The following is a 20,336-nucleotide window of genomic DNA, read 5'->3' on the forward strand; positions in this document are numbered from 1 at the left end:
AAACCTCCATAGGAAATGTACTACCATTTGCACAACAGCCTCTACTTCATATATTTACTGTCTGTCTGTCACTCAAAACCAGACTACATCACTGAAGCCTCACTGAGAAACTTCTTAACCTAATCTGCTGCATCACTGTTACACCTTCCTCCTCCCTCTCCAGCCCCACAACAGAGCCCCCTCCCCCTCAGTGCTTGTGTCCTGGAATGTCTTATCTTGCACCTGCTTGCTGAGTGGTGAGAGGGTGACAACCGACAACTTCTACTACTGATAAGATGAAACTCTGTGACCGACATCCATTAGAAAAACTCACGTACATGCACTCAAATGTACTGACACTCTCTCTCTCTCTCTCTCTCTCTCTCTCTCTTACTCTCTTACAACAATGGTATTTTGTAAGCCAAATGAAGACAGTTACATGAGGGAATGTTTGGTATTGATGCATGTATCACAACAGTTGGTGGTGTGGGGCGGGCAGGAGGTGCCAAGGCATCACAGGCAGAGGTGCTCATCCCAATCCATAAAATGTATAATATCTACATCTAATTTATGAAGCATCTGTCTTGATCTGTGCATGCTGAGAGATATATATTTATATATATGTATATGTTTACATACAGTTCATTCCTTCCCAGTACTAAGAGAACCGAGATGACCACCAAATGTGTATCGTCATGTGCATAAAACATCCAACAGAGGGTAGTAGTAGTAGTAGTAGTAGTAGTAGTAGTAGTAGTAACAGTAGTAGTAGTAGTAGTGGTATTACTCCCACCGGGTAACAGCGGCCAACAACAGCATGAGACATACCATGAGGCAAAATCCCAACTGAGCCAAAGCACAAGTGACCACACAGAGACAACTAAGGAGGCAGCAATTTAAGCCATACAAAACTTGTGTGGTTATAGTAACCTATTGAGGTCAAATTCACCATGATCAGGTCATCCTAATGTAAGCAGGAGTTGCATTCACTGGGTCACAGACAAGGTAATGCAGCATTCCCTCTGATCAAGGAGTCGTGTTCTATTGGCACATTCAACTCGCAGGCATTATGGAAAAAGAGGGAGGAAAGTTCAAAAGTGGAGAAGAAAAATAGATTCCTAAGGTGTTCTTTCTCATAAATTTCACTGTTACCAGAACCACACAGCTTCATATTTGGTCTAAGATAACCCAAGTCAATGCAGGAAGGAGGAGGCGAGGACTGACTTACGTCATACAGCAAAGTTGTTCCTCTTGCAACCTGAGCTCCTTTAGAAAACTGTAGAAAGAAGATGGCAAACATTAAGTGATGGCATCAACTGTCTGGCCAGCATTAGGGTTGGGTCACCTCAGACGGATCATAAAGAGAGAAAAAAAAAAAGGTATTGTAACTGAGGCAGAACTTTGCAAGAGCTGCTAACACTTGAGAACTGAAGGACAAAACACAGCTGTAGCATCTCGGCCAAATGCAACGCTGAACCCAGACACCTGCTGTGCTACTCTTATCTAAGGAAACAGGTGTGTCCTCATGGGAGTCACCTTGGCCTCCCACCACACACACACACACACACACACACTTTTTCTAAGTCTGTTCATCCTTCTTAGTCATTTCATTATTTTTAATTTTCCCATTCCATCTTCCTCCACAACCTCCTCTCCTTTCTCTACTTCACTCATACTAATCATGTTTCTTTCTCATCTTCCTGCATTCTTCTTTTTCTGTAATAACTTATTGAATAAAACAATTTTCCCTTTTTAATTTTTCTCCCTCTCAATATTATCCCTAACTGAACCCCAGCACACCACAACAACGATATCCCTCTTATGCATATTATGAAACATCACACACATCCCTGCACTTTATAAACCATATCAATAATTCTGCTTTGTCTTCCTCATGCCAGTACCTCTTTCCTTCATATACCAGTGAAATCTGTGCCTTACAAGCAACACCACAGACACACCTCCCTGCATATTATTTATCATCAGAATACACATCTCATCTGCTCCTGTTATTGGTATTCCTTGCTATCTGCTTATATCCTATTACTGCATCTCATCTAAGTCATATCCCTTACTGCTGTCACCTTTCCCCTCCAGTCCTGTGTTTGGCAGCTAATTATTCAACCCTGGTCTCCTTCACAAGCCCACAATCCTTGTTGACATCAAGGACTTCTGCACCACACCTGCATTACTTTCAAAAGGCTCTAGTTGAAGTTAAAGTTTTTATGGTTCTAGTGATGGATTAAGATTTCTACATTGTTACATAGAGAAACACTCTTGAGAAGGCAACTAATCATCTCTGTGGCCTTTGAAAATAGTTGTGGTGAGAGGACAGAGTGTTTCAGAATATGGGTCATAACATTCTTTTCATGTGTGGCAGTGCAGTTCTCTTCTCTCCCTTGCTACATCTCTTTATCCTATAATAAATATTTGGTTCAGATGCTTTTCTGTAACAATTTTTTTCCTGTAGTTGGGGGAACACAGTCTACATTCTATTTCTAAAGGGCAAATTAGAAGAATGGTGTGTCTGAAGATAACTCAAAATAATGGTGAGGAGACATTCAATGGAGTCATCATAGGGTTCCATAGCTTGATCTGATTCAGGATGACAACTCAAGGACTACACTGTTTTATTTCAACAAAGTTATTTCATACTACTGGTCTGCTCAGTTTCCATTACTTTCAGCAGTGTGCCATCAAGTCTTGCCTCTGATGCATCTGTGGTGAGGAACCCTACCATACAATACATCATGCTCTGTTGCAATGCTCCTCTGCTGCTTTACTTTTTATTCTTTCAGTCAAGTGCGGACAAAGACCAACTACATCTAGGTTACCAAGGATTGTATTGCCAGACCTCTTTTGTGCCTAACTTGAGCACTTTAAGCAGGTTCTAGCAGAGGTTATAAATGTTATTAAGGGTATTTTCATGATCCTAGTGATAATGTAACAAGGACTTTGTGCCATCAATGGGAAAAACACTTATTAGAATGTGACCAATCATCTCTGTGGAGTTAGGAAATATTCTTTCATGAGAGAATTTTCAAAATAATTCTCTCTCCATGCACTTATTGACAGACTGGTCTGTGAAGGGAGGACAAGGGTACTCATGAAGTCTCAATCTGCCCCCACTTGGGTATTGATACACTGGTTCATCAGATGTGCCCCTGACTCAAGTTCCAGTGTTTCTCTGCTGCACATTTAGTTATCTATCTATATCCTATAACTTGTGTATTAATCTAGTTATATTTGAGACTTCAATCAAGCTTTAAATGCCCTATGAATGTTATGTTCTGCCTTGTTTCGAAGGTAGGTGCTGGGTGCCACACTCAGACTCAGACACAGCAGCTTGTTAAGTCTTGCAATGGAGTTATAGATTAAGTTACAGTTCTAGTATTTCCTCTAAGCTCTTATACCCACCCACAGCTGCAGGCTTCATCATCATTAATCATTATTTACCTCATTGTACTTCTCTAGTGGAAGGTTTCAGTGGTTTAAGTTAATGAGGCACTAGTTGTAAAACCAATCTCTATTTCCTCATTCTTATTATTGCTCTCCTCCTCTGCACTGACATGTCATCCAAAAAAGTAAGACCAAATGAAAAACAAATGAGAATGCTTCATCTGTCACCCTCATGAAACAACAATTTGAAAACCTTTCCCAGGACTGATTATCAGGACTCCTGCCCTCCAGGACCTCTTGGTGTAATCTTTCTGGCCTACACTCGTCTGTACTGTGATAAGCACCCCACCTCTAGCACCATGCAGTCACCAATCACATGTGCTCCTCCCAGGCCAGTCACCAGGCAAGTGAGAGTTGGGAGGAAGCAAGGGTGGCTCTCTACAATTCAGCAAACCCACAATGTCACTTAGGGAGCACCACACGCTTCTCCATTATAATCCAGTGTATTAATACGATGCACTTACAGTTCTTGTTTGCAACTGTTAATGCAAGTAGAGCTGTAATGGCACAGAATGTCATATTTCCCTGTGACAATTCAATAAGTACTGCTGTCAAGAAGTGAGAATTATAAGGATGCCAATACCTATATACTGAATTTCCTCCTTTCTCCAAAAATGTTATTTCTTTAACTTTTCTTTTCCATAATCAAATAATAATGCCTTGTAATGCTTCTTTCATGTAAACAATGCACTGATTACTCAAGACACTACCAGGAACACTCAGTCTTCCTTCAAGTGCCACTCATCACTGGCCTCCAGTGTCCAGACTCCACTACTGTCCACTGCAGTATTGAGAACATATATGCTACAACTCAGTCTAGGGAACCACTGCTTCACTCACGACTAATTACAATGTTACTGCCAAAACAAAGATGTGTAATGCCATATCTTGCTCAGAAATGCCCACTTTGCAGTCACCAGTAGTGATACTTTGTGTCAACACTAGTACCTATTACTGCAACATTGCCACCTGCCTCACCTGGGCAGTGTCTCTTCAGGTCTTGTCACACAAGTCAAACCCTCAAACTACGCACTACAAAGATCTGAGAGCAGTTCTACTGAGCACCACTACAAGGCTGTACCTGCCCACACAGCAACACGGCCGCCCACTACTGCTACACAGGCCCTTCCAAGGACCTCCAGTTGTGAGTGGAAGGAAAAATAAAAATAAGACAGATGCTACTTTAATGTACATACACAGACTCCCTATAAATACACTAGAAACAAAACACTTCTCTATACACTATCTACATAAGAAAACTTAAAACTGATTTTATATAAAAATATAGTATTCAGTAACTGTACTGTAGAAAAACAGGAAAGGAAGATTAGAACTTTTGAAAGCAGTGTCTCCAGTTCTTTCTGCTTTACAAAAATGTAAAACAAATAAAAACAAACAAAATTCTACAACACAACCATGCACTGCCTTTCTGTAAAAAAAGAAAAACCTCTCATTGTACAGAAGAGGAGGAAGCCAAGAGTGTGGACCTGATGAAGCACTGGCTGTTCCTGATGCAGGCTGTGTGCTGCACAGGGTTTGGTCCACACACTGATCTGGGAACAGTTTGCCTTCCATAATGTGCAATAGCTAATCCTTAATCATTCAATCAAGGAAATCTATTATCATTAACCCTGCCTGACTGAGTAAAGAGTGACAGCACAACAATGTCTTCCATGAGGGAGGGGGTGGGCTGGCCTGCAGCCTGTCATGAACCTAGGGACAAAAGTTCAGGGTCCAGAGGGAGGGCATGGAGGCTTCACCCAGGGTGGCCGGCATCACTGTGTCGTGATCAGCTGAGCTTCATCTATCTCGGTGGTACATAAATGACCAACAGGATGGTGAATCTCATCCATCATGGAGCTGCTGGGAGATAAAATTATGAAAACTTCCATTTTTCTTTGTCCTCACCATGCCTTGCCAGCCTCAGTGCATCCTATCACACTCTGAGCAATGGGTCACCTCTAGCCTGCCTTGGTCAACTGTGAGTCTCCTCTTTGGTGTTATAACAAAGGTGCTGCTGTGACAACCAACACTTCACCACAGAATGCCTCCCACCTCACTACATAGCCAGCACAGCCTCACAGCCATGCCACACACTGCACTGTCTTATACAAAAGGTTTCCCACTACACCTTCTTGGATAAAGGCAAGAAATTAGCAAACACAATGTTACTCAAGAGAAAATGTTCTGAAAATATGTAACTTAGATTAACGCTAATAATAATGTGGAGGGAATGAGATGAAAGCAAAAATAAAAAATAAAACTCTTAAAGGAGAAAGACATCAACAGACACACACCTGACCTCCCCTGAGCAATGCACTGGCTAGGTACCTGCCTCCACACAAACACACACACACACACACAATCAATTTCATTCACACTCCTACACCTTTCCTGCTACATAAAACAAAAGAGGAGGTTCAGATCCCAAAAATACCAACTAATTCAATACATAGGAATAGTGTTTGTGGCACTGATCCTGTTGAAAAAGTATTGGGTACTGTAATACACCTGATCCTGCTGCTGTATAACCCCTACTGTTTGCTGCTACACCTAAACACTCTGGCCTCATGAAAGCAAAGAAATCAAGGAGCTTTAGGATTAGTCTTAATACTCAAGACTCAACACTAGGATGAATGGACACAGAGACAGCTACCAAAAGACACAACAAAGCATGCACTAGGTAAAGGCACAACAGGGTGAACTAAACAGTATGAGGAGAAAGGTTTGGGGAGCAGGGAAAAATTAAAGTGTTTTTAGCCTAACAGAATTCTGGCTAGTTATCTTTGGTTCTGAGTAACTTAAAAGGAAACTACAGTCTTGTATGATATGACGGTGTGTTTATCTGGTCAAAGCAAACAGGATTACTTAAGACTGGCCCACGTCATCCTATCACATCTATCATCTATATCATCGAGTGTGTGTGTGTGTGTGTGTGTGTGTGTGTGTGTGTGTGTGTGTGTGTGTGTGTGTGTGTGTGTGTGTGTGTGTGTGTGTGTGTGTGTGTGTGTGTGTGTGTGTGTTATGACTAAGAGATGAGGAATAAAAGAGAGGGAAAGAAGAACACAACCATGTCACATCTACAAAGGGTTCACGCTCTGCCCCATAAGGTACCTACACACTCACATTTCAAGGACACTTTTGAGCTGTTCCAGTTTCCCCTTCTTCTCCTCAGTCTCTGGATCTGCTCGCTTCTGCTCAATCTCCCCGAGCAATGAACGAGCAATGTCCAGAACCTCCTGTAGCTGCTTAGGCTTCTTTAACTTCACGTGCCCATCCTTGTACCCGTCGTATTTGGCAAACAAGGCAAAGAATCTGAGGGGCAAAGGATTCCAATACATTTAATGGGATGTGTGGGTGAAAAGTGCGAAAAACAATGCTATAAGAAATCAGCGTCTGTTATATTTGGCCAGCAAGGCAAAAAAATCTGAGGGCATAGGATTCCAAAATGTCTAATGAAATGTGTAAGCTGAAAAGTGCAAAAACCAAAGCTAAAAAAAAGTCAATATAAGTGTTTGATATGAAGTGGATTACATGATACCTACTTGGGATGTCTGACTTCCATCTTCATCTTCTGCTTGGGTGTTCTGTCTCCATGTCTGATGACAGCCACCACACACCGCAGCTCCATCCTGTGGGAGATGCACACCGCACGTCACACCAGCCTCACACATCTCTAACACTCCACACATTAATTAAATAGAGAATTAATCACCCACTGGACAGTTATGCATGCTCAATGTAGTACACTGGTTAATATGTTCACAGTATATATCTATCTTGCAAATCTTATAGTTATGAGCCATTGCATCACTGGAACTTCATATATGTCAATTAAAGAGTAGTATATTAGAGAATCAATCACCTGTTCTATTGCTCAGTGAAATATAATAACACAAGGTTAATATAATCACAGCATAAATGTAGCTCACAAATCATAGTCACATGCAGGAAGACAAGACCACCACACACGAGGAACACCAAAACAAATCACTCACACAAAGGAAGACACAATGACCACACACAGGGAACACCAAGACACACGCATCACCAACTACAACGTACATTTTCCCAAAGGTGGTTGGGACGAAGGGAGGGTCATCCAGCTGGAAGGGGATGGCCCAGGGAAGGTGGAAGGTGGGCGCCAACTCCCGCAGGATCATGTTGCCCAGAATCTTGGCACAGTCATCGTAATACTTGCTGGAGTTCTTCACGAAGCTGAACCCATTGACATCACAGACGTAAGACTTGCCATTTGCTCTGTTGGCGGAGAGATGAGACAATGGTGGTGAGAGAAACGAAACAAGAAGTATTCATTGTTATTCGAGGACCTTTTACTAACTGCTATGAAGTGAGAGTGCTAATATCACAGATGTAACATTTGCCACTCGCTCTTTTGGTTGCAAGATGAAAACAATGATGATTCAAATAAAGAAAGTAAGGAATATTGGTTTGAAGGAAATTTTACTGAATGCTATGAACTGAACCCATTAACATCACAAATGTCAGATTAGTCAGCAATGATTCAAATAAAGCAAAATAAAAAAATATTCATTCCTTTCTGAGGGCCTTAATTGAATGGGATGTAAATACAACTTCTCTACACTCAAAAAACAACATACTAGGGACTCCTCAGAAGCTAAATAACCGATAAGCAAACTCTACAAAAGACACCACAGTGAGCACACCACAATTTTACCTTAGCAAATCAAACCCACACACTGTCTGTTTGAATGCCAGGCACACTTTTCTTGCGATCAGCTTCTCAGCATTAGACAGAATGACTGGGTAGCGCACCTCCTTCCCCTCACTGTCTCTCTCAACCTTGCCATCCAGAGCGGGTGACTTCCTGGCCTCTGCATGGGCATAATCTGGGCCCACTGTGTACACCTGTAGGGAATGTACACAAAAGGTTAAGTGTGATTTTGGGTAATAGAAGAGGAAAGATCAATTATAACACAACTGAGCCCAGTCCAGCCCAACCTAGCCTAAACCAGCCCAACCCATTCCAGCCCAGCCCAGACACCTACACTCACCTTAACATCAGTTCCGTCAGTGGGCATGAAGTCCTCATATATGTAGGAACCCGTTTTCCTCACTCTGCTCTCTGGAGAATACACACTACTCCTGGAGCCAATCTGTGAAGGGGCACCAAAGACGTCTGATTAAGTAAGGACCTTTGGGGATTTCATGTTTGTTATTTTTTCCATTACTTTTGCAGATCCACTCACAAAACATTAGTTCTTTGAGCACTGCCAGCTCTCAAGGTTAATTTTTCACTGAGATTTTCAAGTATTTCACTGTTGCAAAGAGGAGTAATATTTGTCAAAGCAGTTAGTATAATGAGTAGTGTAAACCAAGGTACTTCACTCAGGCAGGGTTAGTCTTGGCAAGCTAAGGGTCACACCAAGCTTCCATGGTAACTCTCATAAGGAAGTGACGGTTTAATGATGCAAGTGTCACCAATGCACAAGGCTGAGGGTTGCCACTGCTGCGCTAGGCTACAGGGAGGACTGCTGTGCTATGATGGATGGGCCGCCTCATGATTCTTGGCTACTTTTTAAATGTCTCCAACATGTCTCTAGTCTGGTGGTGATGCAGCCTAAGCAAACCCTGTTCATCAGGTGAGGGACCAGGTGGCAAACAGGTACTATTACAGGTTGTTAATGGGTCATTTATCTGCCAGGACTTTAGTTCGTCATGAGGGGCAGTCAGGCAGAGTTGAGGAGTGACTAGGACATCTGGACAAGTAGAGTAATAAAGGTGAGTAGGTTTCATTCTGCTGCAAAACTAAACTCCTCACCTGTAGTGACCCAAGAGGTCATGTCAGGTCTGGTTGTTTTGGGCAAGGAAGGTCATGCTAGGATTTATAAGAAAACAAATCAAATGAAGCAGAATGACCGGGCATTTTATGATAAAACACACTCATGACTGATTTCATCATAACATGACCCAGCTTAAACCATCCTGACCTCACATGACCTTCTTTAAGCCACTGCAGTGGTAGCTGACCTTGATGGTTCTCTCTCCTCCATCCTTCCTACACCCCAGCTGCAAACACACCTTGAGTGACTGCAGTGTTGAGTTATGGAATGAGTGGATCATGAAAACATTCACTATGCCAAGCGGATGAAGCCTCACTACTAGTATACGACTCAACAAGTGTGCCAGCCAACAGCCTACAAGTATTACTGTAACTTGCAACTGACATCAACGAGTCTCGAGTATGGGCTGCACTAACAGGTGCCAATCACGGGCTGGCTTGGCAGGCAACACCACTGCCAGTTGCTGCCACACTCCTCACCTTCCTGAACAGCCGCTGGGAGCCGCCGCCAGCAGATGTGGGGTAGTAGATGTAGATGTTGTGGTCTTCTGCTGACACCGGCTTCTCCACGAAGGGCTTGTTGAATATGACGCCATTCACCTCCACATGGTCCTCTCCCTCTATGAGCTCTCGTTCTGTGCGTGAAAATGCAAACAATGACTCATAAATTAGGAATTATATCAATAAAACTACAGCTGATTTACAGAAACAGTTATGTCACCAGGCACAAAGATCAGTGAGGAGCAAGTGGTTGGTGAGTGGAAACAATGGACATCAGAGGGTGTAGGTGACCAGCTGAGGGGAGGCACCAGAGACTTACTTGATGGGTCTTTGGAATCTCTGTCAAGAATGGCAAAGCGTGGCAACTCAATGCCTTCCCTTTGCAATGTGCTGTACACCACACGCCGATCCTGCAAGTAACACCAGTGGATAAAAAAATAAATAAAAAAAATACAGCATCTACTAAACTCAACCTCAAAACAAGACCAAAATTCAGTAACATAACAGAAGATGTATTACAAATCATACAAAGTGAAAATTAACACACAGATCAAAACATAAACTTGCATCACACACGTCAAGTCACACACTCACCTGGAGGTCATACTGCTTCTCGAGGTCATTGATGATGTATGGCTTCCTGAGGTCAGTGTATGCCTGTGCCTTCTCTAGTGGGAACCCTTTGGAGTGGAAGCTGATGAGGCAGTCACACAGTGGCCACTTGTCAACAGGCTCCTGTGAGATGAGACAAGGAAATTATTTAAGATTATACTGCTAGAATATAAGGAACTGATCTACTAAATGGAAGATAGGATTTGAAAATGCACTACAGAGATGTATAAAAAAGATAATCTATTATGAGGCAGGTAGGATTTGTAATGCACTTCCTGAGTATATGAAACTAATCCATTAAGTGAAAGGTAGGATCTGAAATTGCACTACCAGGATATATGAGGAAGCTAACTCAATACTACTAATGAATTATATGAAGAGATGGACAAATAAGGAAGCCACCAAACACAAGAGGAGCCACCCAGCTGCTCACCCACCTTCAGGATCACCTCTTTAGGAAAGACCAGAAAACTGCACTGCCAGAATATAATGATGAAACAAACCCACTAACTAACAAGATACATGAAGAGATGGATGAGTAAGTGAACCACCAAACACAAGAGGACAAGAGGAACCACCCAACTGCTCACCCACCTTCAGAATCACCTCCTCAGGAAAGATGACAGTGCGGATGAACTCAAACTCCTCCAGGCGGGTGAGAATCTCCTTCATGGGTTTAGATCCAGATTTCTTCTCCATGGCACAGATCCCCACCACCACCTGCTTGACTGGCGGCACCTCCCCCTCCTCCCCCTCCAGCATCTCCATGCCGTCATTCTGTGGAAGAGAGAACAGTAACCTTTTCCTCAGTGGCTGTTTGTGGTAGTGTCTTATGAATTAGGTGTTTTAATCCTCAGTCAGTGTTTGTGATGTTGTTTTCAGCTGATTTGATGAGAAAATGACAAGCCTTTTCTTCAATCTCTGTAGCTGGTAATGTCTTAACTGTTTCACTGCTATGGTAACATTCAGAGCAGTGTAGGAGTATAATTTGCATGGGCATATGGAGAATAGAAAGAATAATAGGTTCATTTTCTATTTTCTATACTACAAAACTAGTTAATATACTCTAGTGCAAAAATACTTCTGAAAAATGCTAAGGGATTGTAGGGGAAAAATGGTTAGCACTGAAAGGGTTAAGAATTATTATTATCATTATTATTATTTTTTTTTATCTTGTCACTGTTGTTTGTGAGTTTATGCATTTTGGGCAGAGAGGACTGTTTTTCAATCTTGAGTCATGAGTGTTTGTGAGGGAGGGAACATGTGAAGTGTATGATGTAAGGCTTCAACTGATGTAACAGGCAGTAGATGGAGGATGGAAAAGAGGACTGTGTCATGTAAGGGATATAGGAGAGGATGACAGGAAGATAGAGAAAAATTAGAGATGCATGTAGTACTAGTATTGAGTAAAAAAGAAAAGGTAGCAGATGGAAGACAGAAAATAGTAGAAATCCACAAAGTATTAGTATTAGGTCAGTTAAAAAAAAATAGCAAGTGAAGGATATAGAAAAAAAATATTAAAGATGAATGCAGTACTAGTATTATGAGTAAAAAAAAAAAAAAAAAAAAAAAGTAGCAGATGGGAGGCAGAAGAGTAGTATATTAGTATTAGGCCAGTCAAAAAGTACCACACAGGAAAGAGAAGTATTAGCAATGCATGTAGTGGTGACAGGAGAGTCAAGGCAGACCAACATTCACCAAGACCTGATTGGTAAAAAGTCAGTGGTATGCCTTGAGGTTCCTGGCCCCACAGATTTGAGTCCCCTAGTTCCTCCCTCCCTCTGTGACTCCTTGCATCAGATTCTTGAGTTAGGTTAGCAGTTAGGTTTGGCTATGAGGGACTGTTAGTGTGTGTGTATGTGTTGGGGGGGCTGGTTTTGATGTGGTTAGGTAGTAGATAGGTAGATAGATGGATGGTTAGATATATAGAGTTACACAGATGGACAGATAGACAGATAGGATATGAGGGAATATTTCAATGTGTGTGTGTGTGTGTGTGTGTGTGTGTGTGTGTGTGTGTGTGTGTGTGTGTGTGTGTGTGTGTGTGTGTGTGTAAGGTGTAAATTGAATACCTTGCAGTATATACAAGAGAAAAAAACAAACTTTCAAGGCATTATTTCCATAGTTGTTAGGTTGTTAATAAAAAAAACCTGTTACATGCCCACAAACACATTCATGGTTAGCAAAATCCTGAAAAAAAATTAAAAAAACATGATTCTCAGAAATTTTTGGTGCCTCTGGTGAATATCTGAGAATATTATTTTTAACTCAATACGAATTTCTAGTTTTTACAGACGTTGTTTATGTCTGATAACTAGAAATTAACCACTATAGCCTTGATTATCCAATGCATCTCTCTCTCTCTCTCTCTCTCTCTCTCTCTCTCTCTCTCTCTCTCTCTAACACACGGACAAGATAATACTGAAAGGGAGAGACAGGAAGAAAAGGAGAAAAAGAACAATGAAAGAGTACACAAGTCAGGTGCACCAATTCAATGAGTGCTTTCCTTCTTCTAAGTGTTTTTATCAATCTCAACATTCCTTCGTCAGATCGTGTTTACATCGGCAACTGTTTGTGTTTATCAGCCTCCTTGACAGATATATTACGCGTTACTTTTATCTTTCTCTGGTTTACGTGAGTCAAATGATGTCTTACTTGTTGTGTGTTTCATTTAAATGTATCATATTGTTGCTCATATTGATGTTTACGTTAATCTAACTCCTTTTTTAGGAACGTGCTAAATCAACTTCTAAAATTTATTTCTGCTTATTAAATTTATATTCTTTTTTTTTCAACGTGAGTCAGTAGAAATACGTATAAAATCTTCTATCTGGCAATTTACTTCATTTTCCAACTCTTCTCTAGAAATATGTCAGTTTATCGATTAAAAATTTCTAAATATTTGACTTCGCTTCATTTTCATAGTGCGTGCGGAGAAAGACAAATGATAAAAATGAAAAAGAGAAAAAACCGTATATAATAATCTTTTTCCTCGGTCACTTTTGTTTCATTTCATTTCCCAACAAGCCTGAGTCGTGAGTCGTGAGTCACGTCACGTTCGTCATTGGCGTACAACAAGATGGAGCGAGGCAAGACTCTTACACAACCCAGCGCGTGAGGCTTTGGGACGTGTCATGTTGCCAAGGTTGCTGTTACTGTGTGTGTGTGTGTGTGTGTGTGTGTGTGTGTGTGTGTGTGTGTGTGTGTGTGTGTGTGTGTGTGTGTGTGTGTGTGTGTGTGTGTGTGTGTGTGTGTGTAGTCTTGCCCTCATTGCAATTCACTTTCTGCACTACCTTTAAGTTCCTCTCAATTCATTTGTTTAAATTTTCTTTCACTTTCAAGGCGCGTTTCTTTGTCTTATTGTGCTGCCTTTCACTCGTTGTCCTGATTATTTGGTGTTACTTCGTCTGGTTTATTCCGGTTTTACTGGGGTTTTACTGGGGTTTAATTTAACTACTCAGAATATTTGTGGTCAATAAAATACGTCTCTATGTGTGTGTTCCTAGCTACACGGAGACTCACTCAAGTCAACCCTCCTTCAGATCTCTTCGCTCACCCAAACAAAAGCTCAATAACTCATTAAATCTCGCCTTGTGAACCGATAAGACTAATCACAACACCACATGACTTCCTTGCTGCCGACTCACACCATACAAGACAAGACCACCTCCCGCCCCAGCCCCAATCTTCCTCTCTCTCCCCTCCCGCTCCTCTCACGTCCCCTCACCAGCACAAGGGCACCACGTTGATTAGTACCCGCATTCTTCAGGGAAAGAATGGGGGAAAAACTTGCCCTAGATAACACTCAAGGTTGACAAGAAAAGGAGGCAACCACGTGCTGCTGTTTGCGTTAGGTTGGCGGAACGGGGGGCGCCGCTCCTTGTCCTGGCAGGGGTGGAGGTTGACTGTAAGGGTGTGGGTGGGTTAAACTAGGACGCAGGATGGGTGGGGAAGTGAGTGGGTGGGTGATGTAAGGCTGGGAGGGTATAAGAGGGGATGAAGGGACGTGTGGAGAGGGTAGATAATCATGATGGGGAGAAGGGTAGAGGTTGGGAGGACTGTATCGAGGGAGAGGAGTTGGTGGGGAGATTTGCTGAGAAGTGAGGAGAGAATGGGGAGGCTGAGTACGTGAGTATACGTGAGGAGAAACAAAGGAGGAAGAGGAAGAGAAAGAGAAAGGGGAGAAGTAAACAAAGCATTGGAGGAAACGAAGGTAGGGAGACAAGATTGAACATACATGGGAAGAAAAAGAGAAGGATGACGAGGAAGAGAGAAGTAAACGAAATGACTGGAAAGAAACAGAGGAGGAGGAGGAGGAGGCGGAGGGAAGAAGTAAACAAGAGACAACGGTGACTGGGGAGGAAACATCGGTGGGAAGGAAAGACACGAGTTGGCAGAAGTTTGGCGACAAGATGAGTGTTTTGAGTAAGAATAGCATCACTTATTTCATCATCTTGAGTCTCGACCTAACCTGCCTGCCTGCCTGCCGGCCTGTCTATCCTCACTTTACTCTTTTTAACATGCCGGCGGTGAACGCTCGCCCCCAATGTTAACAAATGAAGGGAGGGATGCGTGTGCTTGACTACCAATACACCGCATGACATTTCCAGACAGGGAGTGAGAGGGGTAAGGCAGTCAGAGTGAGTGAGCGCTAATATAAGGTGATGATTCAAATGGATAGATACACACTCTCTCTTTTTCTCTTTTCTTCTTTCCTGCTTTGTTGTTACTCTGACTACACACACACACACACACACTTGTTTGTACGAGTTCGTGACACGATTTTCACGTCAACAGGACAAACTCAGTCAGTCAGTCAGTCAAGGAAACTTAATCAATACCTCAATCAGTCAGTCAGTCAGTCAGTCAGTCAGGTTAACTACACAAACGGAACTTAGTGAACAAACCTAGTCAGTCACTCACTCACACAAACTACTAACACAAAATGACTGTAATGAAGACACCAACACTCAGGCAGTCTGTAACATCAATCATGCAGTGCAACACGAAGGCAAAACACACACACACACACACACACACACACACACACACACACACACACACACACACACACACGGACGTTATCGGCGCGCGGGGAACACCCTAAAACCCTCTTAAGACACACCCAAGGACGCCAGAGCACAGTACCAGCTCACCTACGCTTCCTATACACTCCTATGGCATGAAGGGACTGTTTGGATTACGATAATAGCGATGGACAGGGGAAGAAAATATACTTGAACTGAGAATGGGAGTTTGATTAGGATAGGTCTCTCTCTCTCTCTCTCTCTCTCTCTCTCTCTCTCTCTCTCTCTCTCTCTCTCTCTCTCTCTCTCTCTCCCCACGTGACACATGCCAAGTAACGTGCCAAGGATTTATTGAGGAACCAGTTGGACGGCATGGGCGTGTGGGGGCTTGGGGGCGGGGGATGGAAAGGGGGGGAGGATGGGAGAGAAACCCCTCCCCTACCAGGAAGACGCCCCCTCCCCTGCGCCGCCCGTGACTAGACAATGAGGGTGTGTAGAGGACGCCCTGACCTTACCTCAGGGCAGGAGGAGGAAGAGGAGGAGGAAAGGAGGAAAGGAGGAGGAGGAGGAGATAATAAATAAGGGAGGATGCAGGCATACATAAACGTGGAAGAAGAAGAAGAAGAAGAAGAAGAAGAAGAAGAAGAAGAAGAAGAAGAAGAAGAAGAAGAAGAAGAAGAAGAAGAAGAAGAAGAAGAAGAAGAAGAAGAAGAAGGAGGAAGACGAGAAAAGAACAACAAAAACAAAAACGAGAGAGAGAGAGAGAGAGAGAGAGAGAGAGAGAGAGAGAGAGAGAGAGAGAGAGAGAGAGAGAGAGAGAGAGAGAGAGAGAGAGAGAGAGCCACCACCAGACCACATGACACCACACCCCAGGCACTGTGACGTCACGCGATACACAGCTGACGGAGGGAGGAAGTGCCAGGCAGACAGACAGATAGGTAAAGTGGCACTGTGCTTGAACGTCGTGTGATATTTGGCACCCTCAGCTAAGGTACACAAACACCACCACTACTACTACTACTACTACTACTACTACTACTTCCTCCTCCTTGCTGTTTCTTGTTTTTTTTCCTTTTCCTACTGTACTTTGATTTGAATTTGTCTCCTCCTCCTCATCTTCCACTTCTTATTTTGTTATTCCTCTTCTTCCTCCTCCTATTTTTTTTCTCTTCCTTCTCCTCCTGCTTCTTCTTCCTTTTCTTATCTTCCTCTTAGATATTCTGTGCCTACTCTTTGCTATTCTGGTTCTTTTTCTTCTTCTCTTCCTCCTCCTCCTCCTTTTCCACTCTAAACAGCTTTCTTCTATTACTATCTGTCCCACCGACACGTCCTTTTCCAGCCTCTTTCCCTTCCTTCTGCAGCTTCGTGACGCCTCCTCCTCCTCCTCCTCCTCTAATCACCTGTACACTTAACCCTCGATTATATGGAAGGACACGTAAGGTTGTTCCCCAGTCCTCCTCCTCCTCCTCCTCCTCCTCCTCCTCCTCGCCATGCGTTTGTCTTGAAGGTCACAGCGTCACAGAACACTCATCTCTGAAAACGTCATCTCATCGTCTTATGTAAAAAAGACGAAAAAATAAGAAAAGAAAGGAAGATATCGTGAGAAAAGCGAATCGTCTGAACTTTTAAAACCAAGAAATGAAAAAAAATGACATGAAAATATATACAAATAAGTAAAAATTTCTTGTTAGAATAAAAAAAAAGTAAAAAAAAAATGTTGAGTTTGGAAGTGAATGAATGAATGAATGAATGAATGAGCAGATTAGTAAATACGTGAATAAGAGAAATACGTAGGTAGAAACTGAAGAACAAGATTAAAATAACTAATAATAACAATGATGTTGGAGGAGGAGGAGGAGGAGGAGGAGGAGGAGGAGAACAAAAGCAAAATAACACTAATAACAATGATACTGATGATGATTATGATGGTGAAAAAGGAATGGAGGCGACTTGAAGGGCCGGGGAGGGAAGTAGGAGGAGGAGGAGGTGAAGGCGTGGGGAGGTCAGCGCTGCGCCACACACCTCAAAGGGCGCGGCTGGAAGCGTCGGGCGCCCAAGGTTGTGCTGTAATCCAGGGCGGAAGCAGTGTAGCCATAATGGAGGCACTGGTAAGGCAAGGCACTGACATTGGCACCACTGTTTGTGTGTTTACTCTTCCTACTGAGTCCTTCTTCCTTCTCTCTCTCTCTCTCTCTCTCTCTCTCTCTCTCTCTCTCTCTCTCTCTCTCGTGATGTTTCCTCTTCCTCGTCATCTTTGTACTGTTTGTATCTCCTGCACATGAAGGAGGAGGAGGAGCAGGAGGAGGAAAAGGACAAAGAAGAAGAAGAGGAGAGATAATGTATATGCAACAAAAACAAAACCAATAAATATTCTCACGTCCCTTTAGTGTGTGTGTGTGTGTGTGTGTGTGTGTGTGTGTGTGTGTGTGTGTGTGTGTGTGTGTGTGTGGCTGGAAAGGTCGAAGGCACACACAAGTCATATATAGTTAATGTGCACGCAACGGGAGATAGATAATGCACCGTTGCACGCGCACGCGCGCACACACTAAGAAAGAAAAAAAAACAAAGAACATATATAAACTAACACTGTGTTAACTTAAATCACACACACACACACACACACACACACAACTACCCACCGACACACGACTGGTCCTCCTCTCAAACAATCGACTTGTCTTCTCTATCATCACTTGAGTAATGGTAGTCAAATCTTGCTAACAACCACTACTCTATCTCCCCCTCTACAGTTCCTCCTTCGTCAGTAGCCGCTAAACCTCCTGGGGGCAGCAGTAGGTTCCCGCGGCATGGACAGGCTAGGTACGTGGGTGGGTAAGGGCAGTCTTCAGTCAGTCAAGGGGGCCGACAAGCAATCCCGTAAGCATGAGACTCTCTTGAGCGGCACCGACCTGCGTCCTCCCTCCTTGCACTCTGACACAACACTGAAGGCCTGAGTGAGTGAGGCGGTGCAGGTGGTAGTGGTGGTGGTGGAGGTGGCTCAGGCAAGGTACTACCCCGCACCGTCCCTACCTGCCTGCCTGCTCACTTGTCTACCGCCCCCCCCTCTCTCTCTCTCTCTCTCTGCCGTGGCCTTGCTTACCCCTAACCTACTCTATGGCGGTTACAAAATCTGCTGGTTCTGTGGTTCTTAACAGGTATACGTAGATTAGTAAAGTGCTGTTACTACTACTACTACTACTACTACTACTACTACTACCACTGGAGCTGCTACTACTACTACCACTACTGCTGCTACTGCTGCTGCTACTAGGGAAAATACGATAAAGAAAAAAATATAAGAGAAAGATAATGGTGTTTAGACGAGAGAGAGAGAGAGAGAGAGAGAGAGAGAGAGAGAGAGAGAGAGAGAGAGAGAGAGAGAGAGAGAGAGAGAGAGAGAGAGAGCATAACCACTCTAAAATTGTAAAGACATTAGGAAAAATAAGAAGGGGTCAAAACTCTACATCCTCTCCCCCCTTTCCTCCTCCGCCCCCCTTTCTCTGCACTCCCGGAATTCCCCTCTCTCTTTAACGCCTTCATTCCTCCTTTCCTCCTCCTTTGCCTTCATCTTTTCCTTCTTCAGCCTGGGGTTGACAAAGAGTGAGAGAGAGAGAGAGAGAGAGAGAGAGAGAGAGAGAGAGAGAGAGAGAGAGAGAGAGAGAGAGAGAGAGAGAGAGAGAGAGAGAGAGAGAGAGAGAGAGAGAGAGAGAGAGAGAGAGAGATTTCTTTTAATTTCTGCTCAAAAAATCACCAAAAAAAAAAAAAAACGTTGATTCCCTATCCTCTCTCTCTCTCTCTCTCTCTCTCTCTCTCTCTCTCTCTCTCTCTCTCTCTCTCTCCTAATCTTTTTCCTTCGTCTTTTCCTTCATTTTTCCACATCAATCTCTTAGAAATACAGGAATATATTTCTTCTTCACCTTATAAAGTACGTTTTCGGCGCTTATAGTGTGTGTGTGTGTGTGTGTGTGTGTGTGTGTGTGTGTGTGTGTGTGTGTGTGTGTGTGTGTGTGTGTGTGTGTGTGTGTGTGTGTGTGTGTGTGTGTGTGTGTGTGTGTGTGTGTGTGTGTGTGTGTGTGTTCATCTCCTTTTAGTTACCGGGAGAGGCAGACTGGGAGGAGATGGGAGATGGGTGGAGATGACACAAGATGGGCGGCTGGGAGAGAGAGAAAAATGAGGGAGGGGGAGGAGGAGGAGGAGGAGGAGGAGGAGGAGGATTAGTAAAGTGCACGGTGGATGAGAGAGAGAGAGAGAGAGAGAGAGAGAGAGAGAGAGAGAGAGAGAGAGAGAGAGAGAGAGAGAGAGAGAGAGAGAGAGAGAGAGAGAGAGAGAGAGAGAGCGCTTGGCAATTTATAGATAGTTAAAAAAATATTTGTATTGGCATTGAGAGAGAGAGAGAGAGAGAGAGAGAGAGAGAGAGAGAGAGAGAGAGAGAGAGAGAGAGAGAGAGAGAGAGGTTTAATATCATTCTCTCTCTCTCTCTCTCTCTCTCTCTCTCTCTCTCTCTCTCTCTCTCTCTCTCTCTCTCTCTCTCTCTCTCTCAATGCCTTCACCCCTGACGCATAACGGAGGTAAGGGGAGGAAGAAAGGAGGAGGAGGAGGAGGAGGAGGAGGAGGAGGAGGAGGAGGAGGAGGAGGAGGAGGAGGAGGAGGAGGAGGAGATACTGACCATGATCAAGTAAGTAATTGTGTGAGAAGTTGTCTCCTCCTCCTCCTCCTCCTCTAGGTGACAAATCACGTCATCAAGATAACTAAAGGATGTGTGTGTGTGTGTGTGTGTGTGTGTGTGTGTGTGTGTGTGTGTGTGTGTGTGTGTGTGTGTGTGTGTGTGTGTGTGTGTGTGTGTGTGTGTGTGTGTGTGCGTGCGTCACAGTGCGCGGCTGTGACGTCCGGATGCGAGGTCAGTTACGTTTGTGGGGATGCCCGTAGCTGCAGGA

At 43.5% G+C, this 20,336-nt stretch overlaps 1 protein-coding gene across 20 annotated transcripts in view; it reads right to left on the reverse strand.

The window, feature by feature from the left end:
* Positions 1-20,336, reverse strand: part of LOC135089874 (inositol hexakisphosphate and diphosphoinositol-pentakisphosphate kinase 2-like) — a 61,647-nt gene that overhangs the window by 29,017 nt on the left and 12,294 nt on the right. For 12 of the 20 annotated variants that reach the window (XM_063986050.1, XM_063986041.1, XM_063986043.1 and 9 more), the window contains 11 exons: positions 10,970-11,152; positions 10,358-10,498; positions 10,083-10,173; positions 9,743-9,897; positions 9,451-9,489; positions 8,475-8,576; positions 8,138-8,328; positions 7,504-7,698; positions 6,984-7,070; positions 6,565-6,753; positions 1,208-1,255 (listed from right to left, as the gene is read on the reverse strand). In XM_063986050.1, coding sequence (XP_063842120.1) covers positions 1,208-1,255; positions 6,565-6,753; positions 6,984-7,070; positions 7,504-7,698; positions 8,138-8,328; positions 8,475-8,576; positions 9,451-9,489; positions 9,743-9,897; positions 10,083-10,173; positions 10,358-10,498; positions 10,970-11,152 — 1,421 coding nt within the window. Of the gene's footprint in view, positions 1-1,207; positions 1,256-6,564; positions 6,754-6,983; positions 7,071-7,503; positions 7,699-8,137; positions 8,329-8,474; positions 8,577-9,450; positions 9,490-9,742; positions 9,898-10,082; positions 10,174-10,357; positions 10,499-10,969; positions 11,153-18,041; positions 18,399-20,336 lie in introns of those variants that run through there. The other 8 variants (XM_063986061.1, XM_063986060.1, XM_063986056.1 and 5 more) reach the window with 5 other exon arrangements.

The sequence above is a fragment of the Scylla paramamosain genome, chromosome 33, assembly GCF_035594125.1.
Source record: "Scylla paramamosain isolate STU-SP2022 chromosome 33, ASM3559412v1, whole genome shotgun sequence".
NCBI lineage: Eukaryota > Metazoa > Arthropoda > Malacostraca > Decapoda > Portunidae > Scylla > Scylla paramamosain.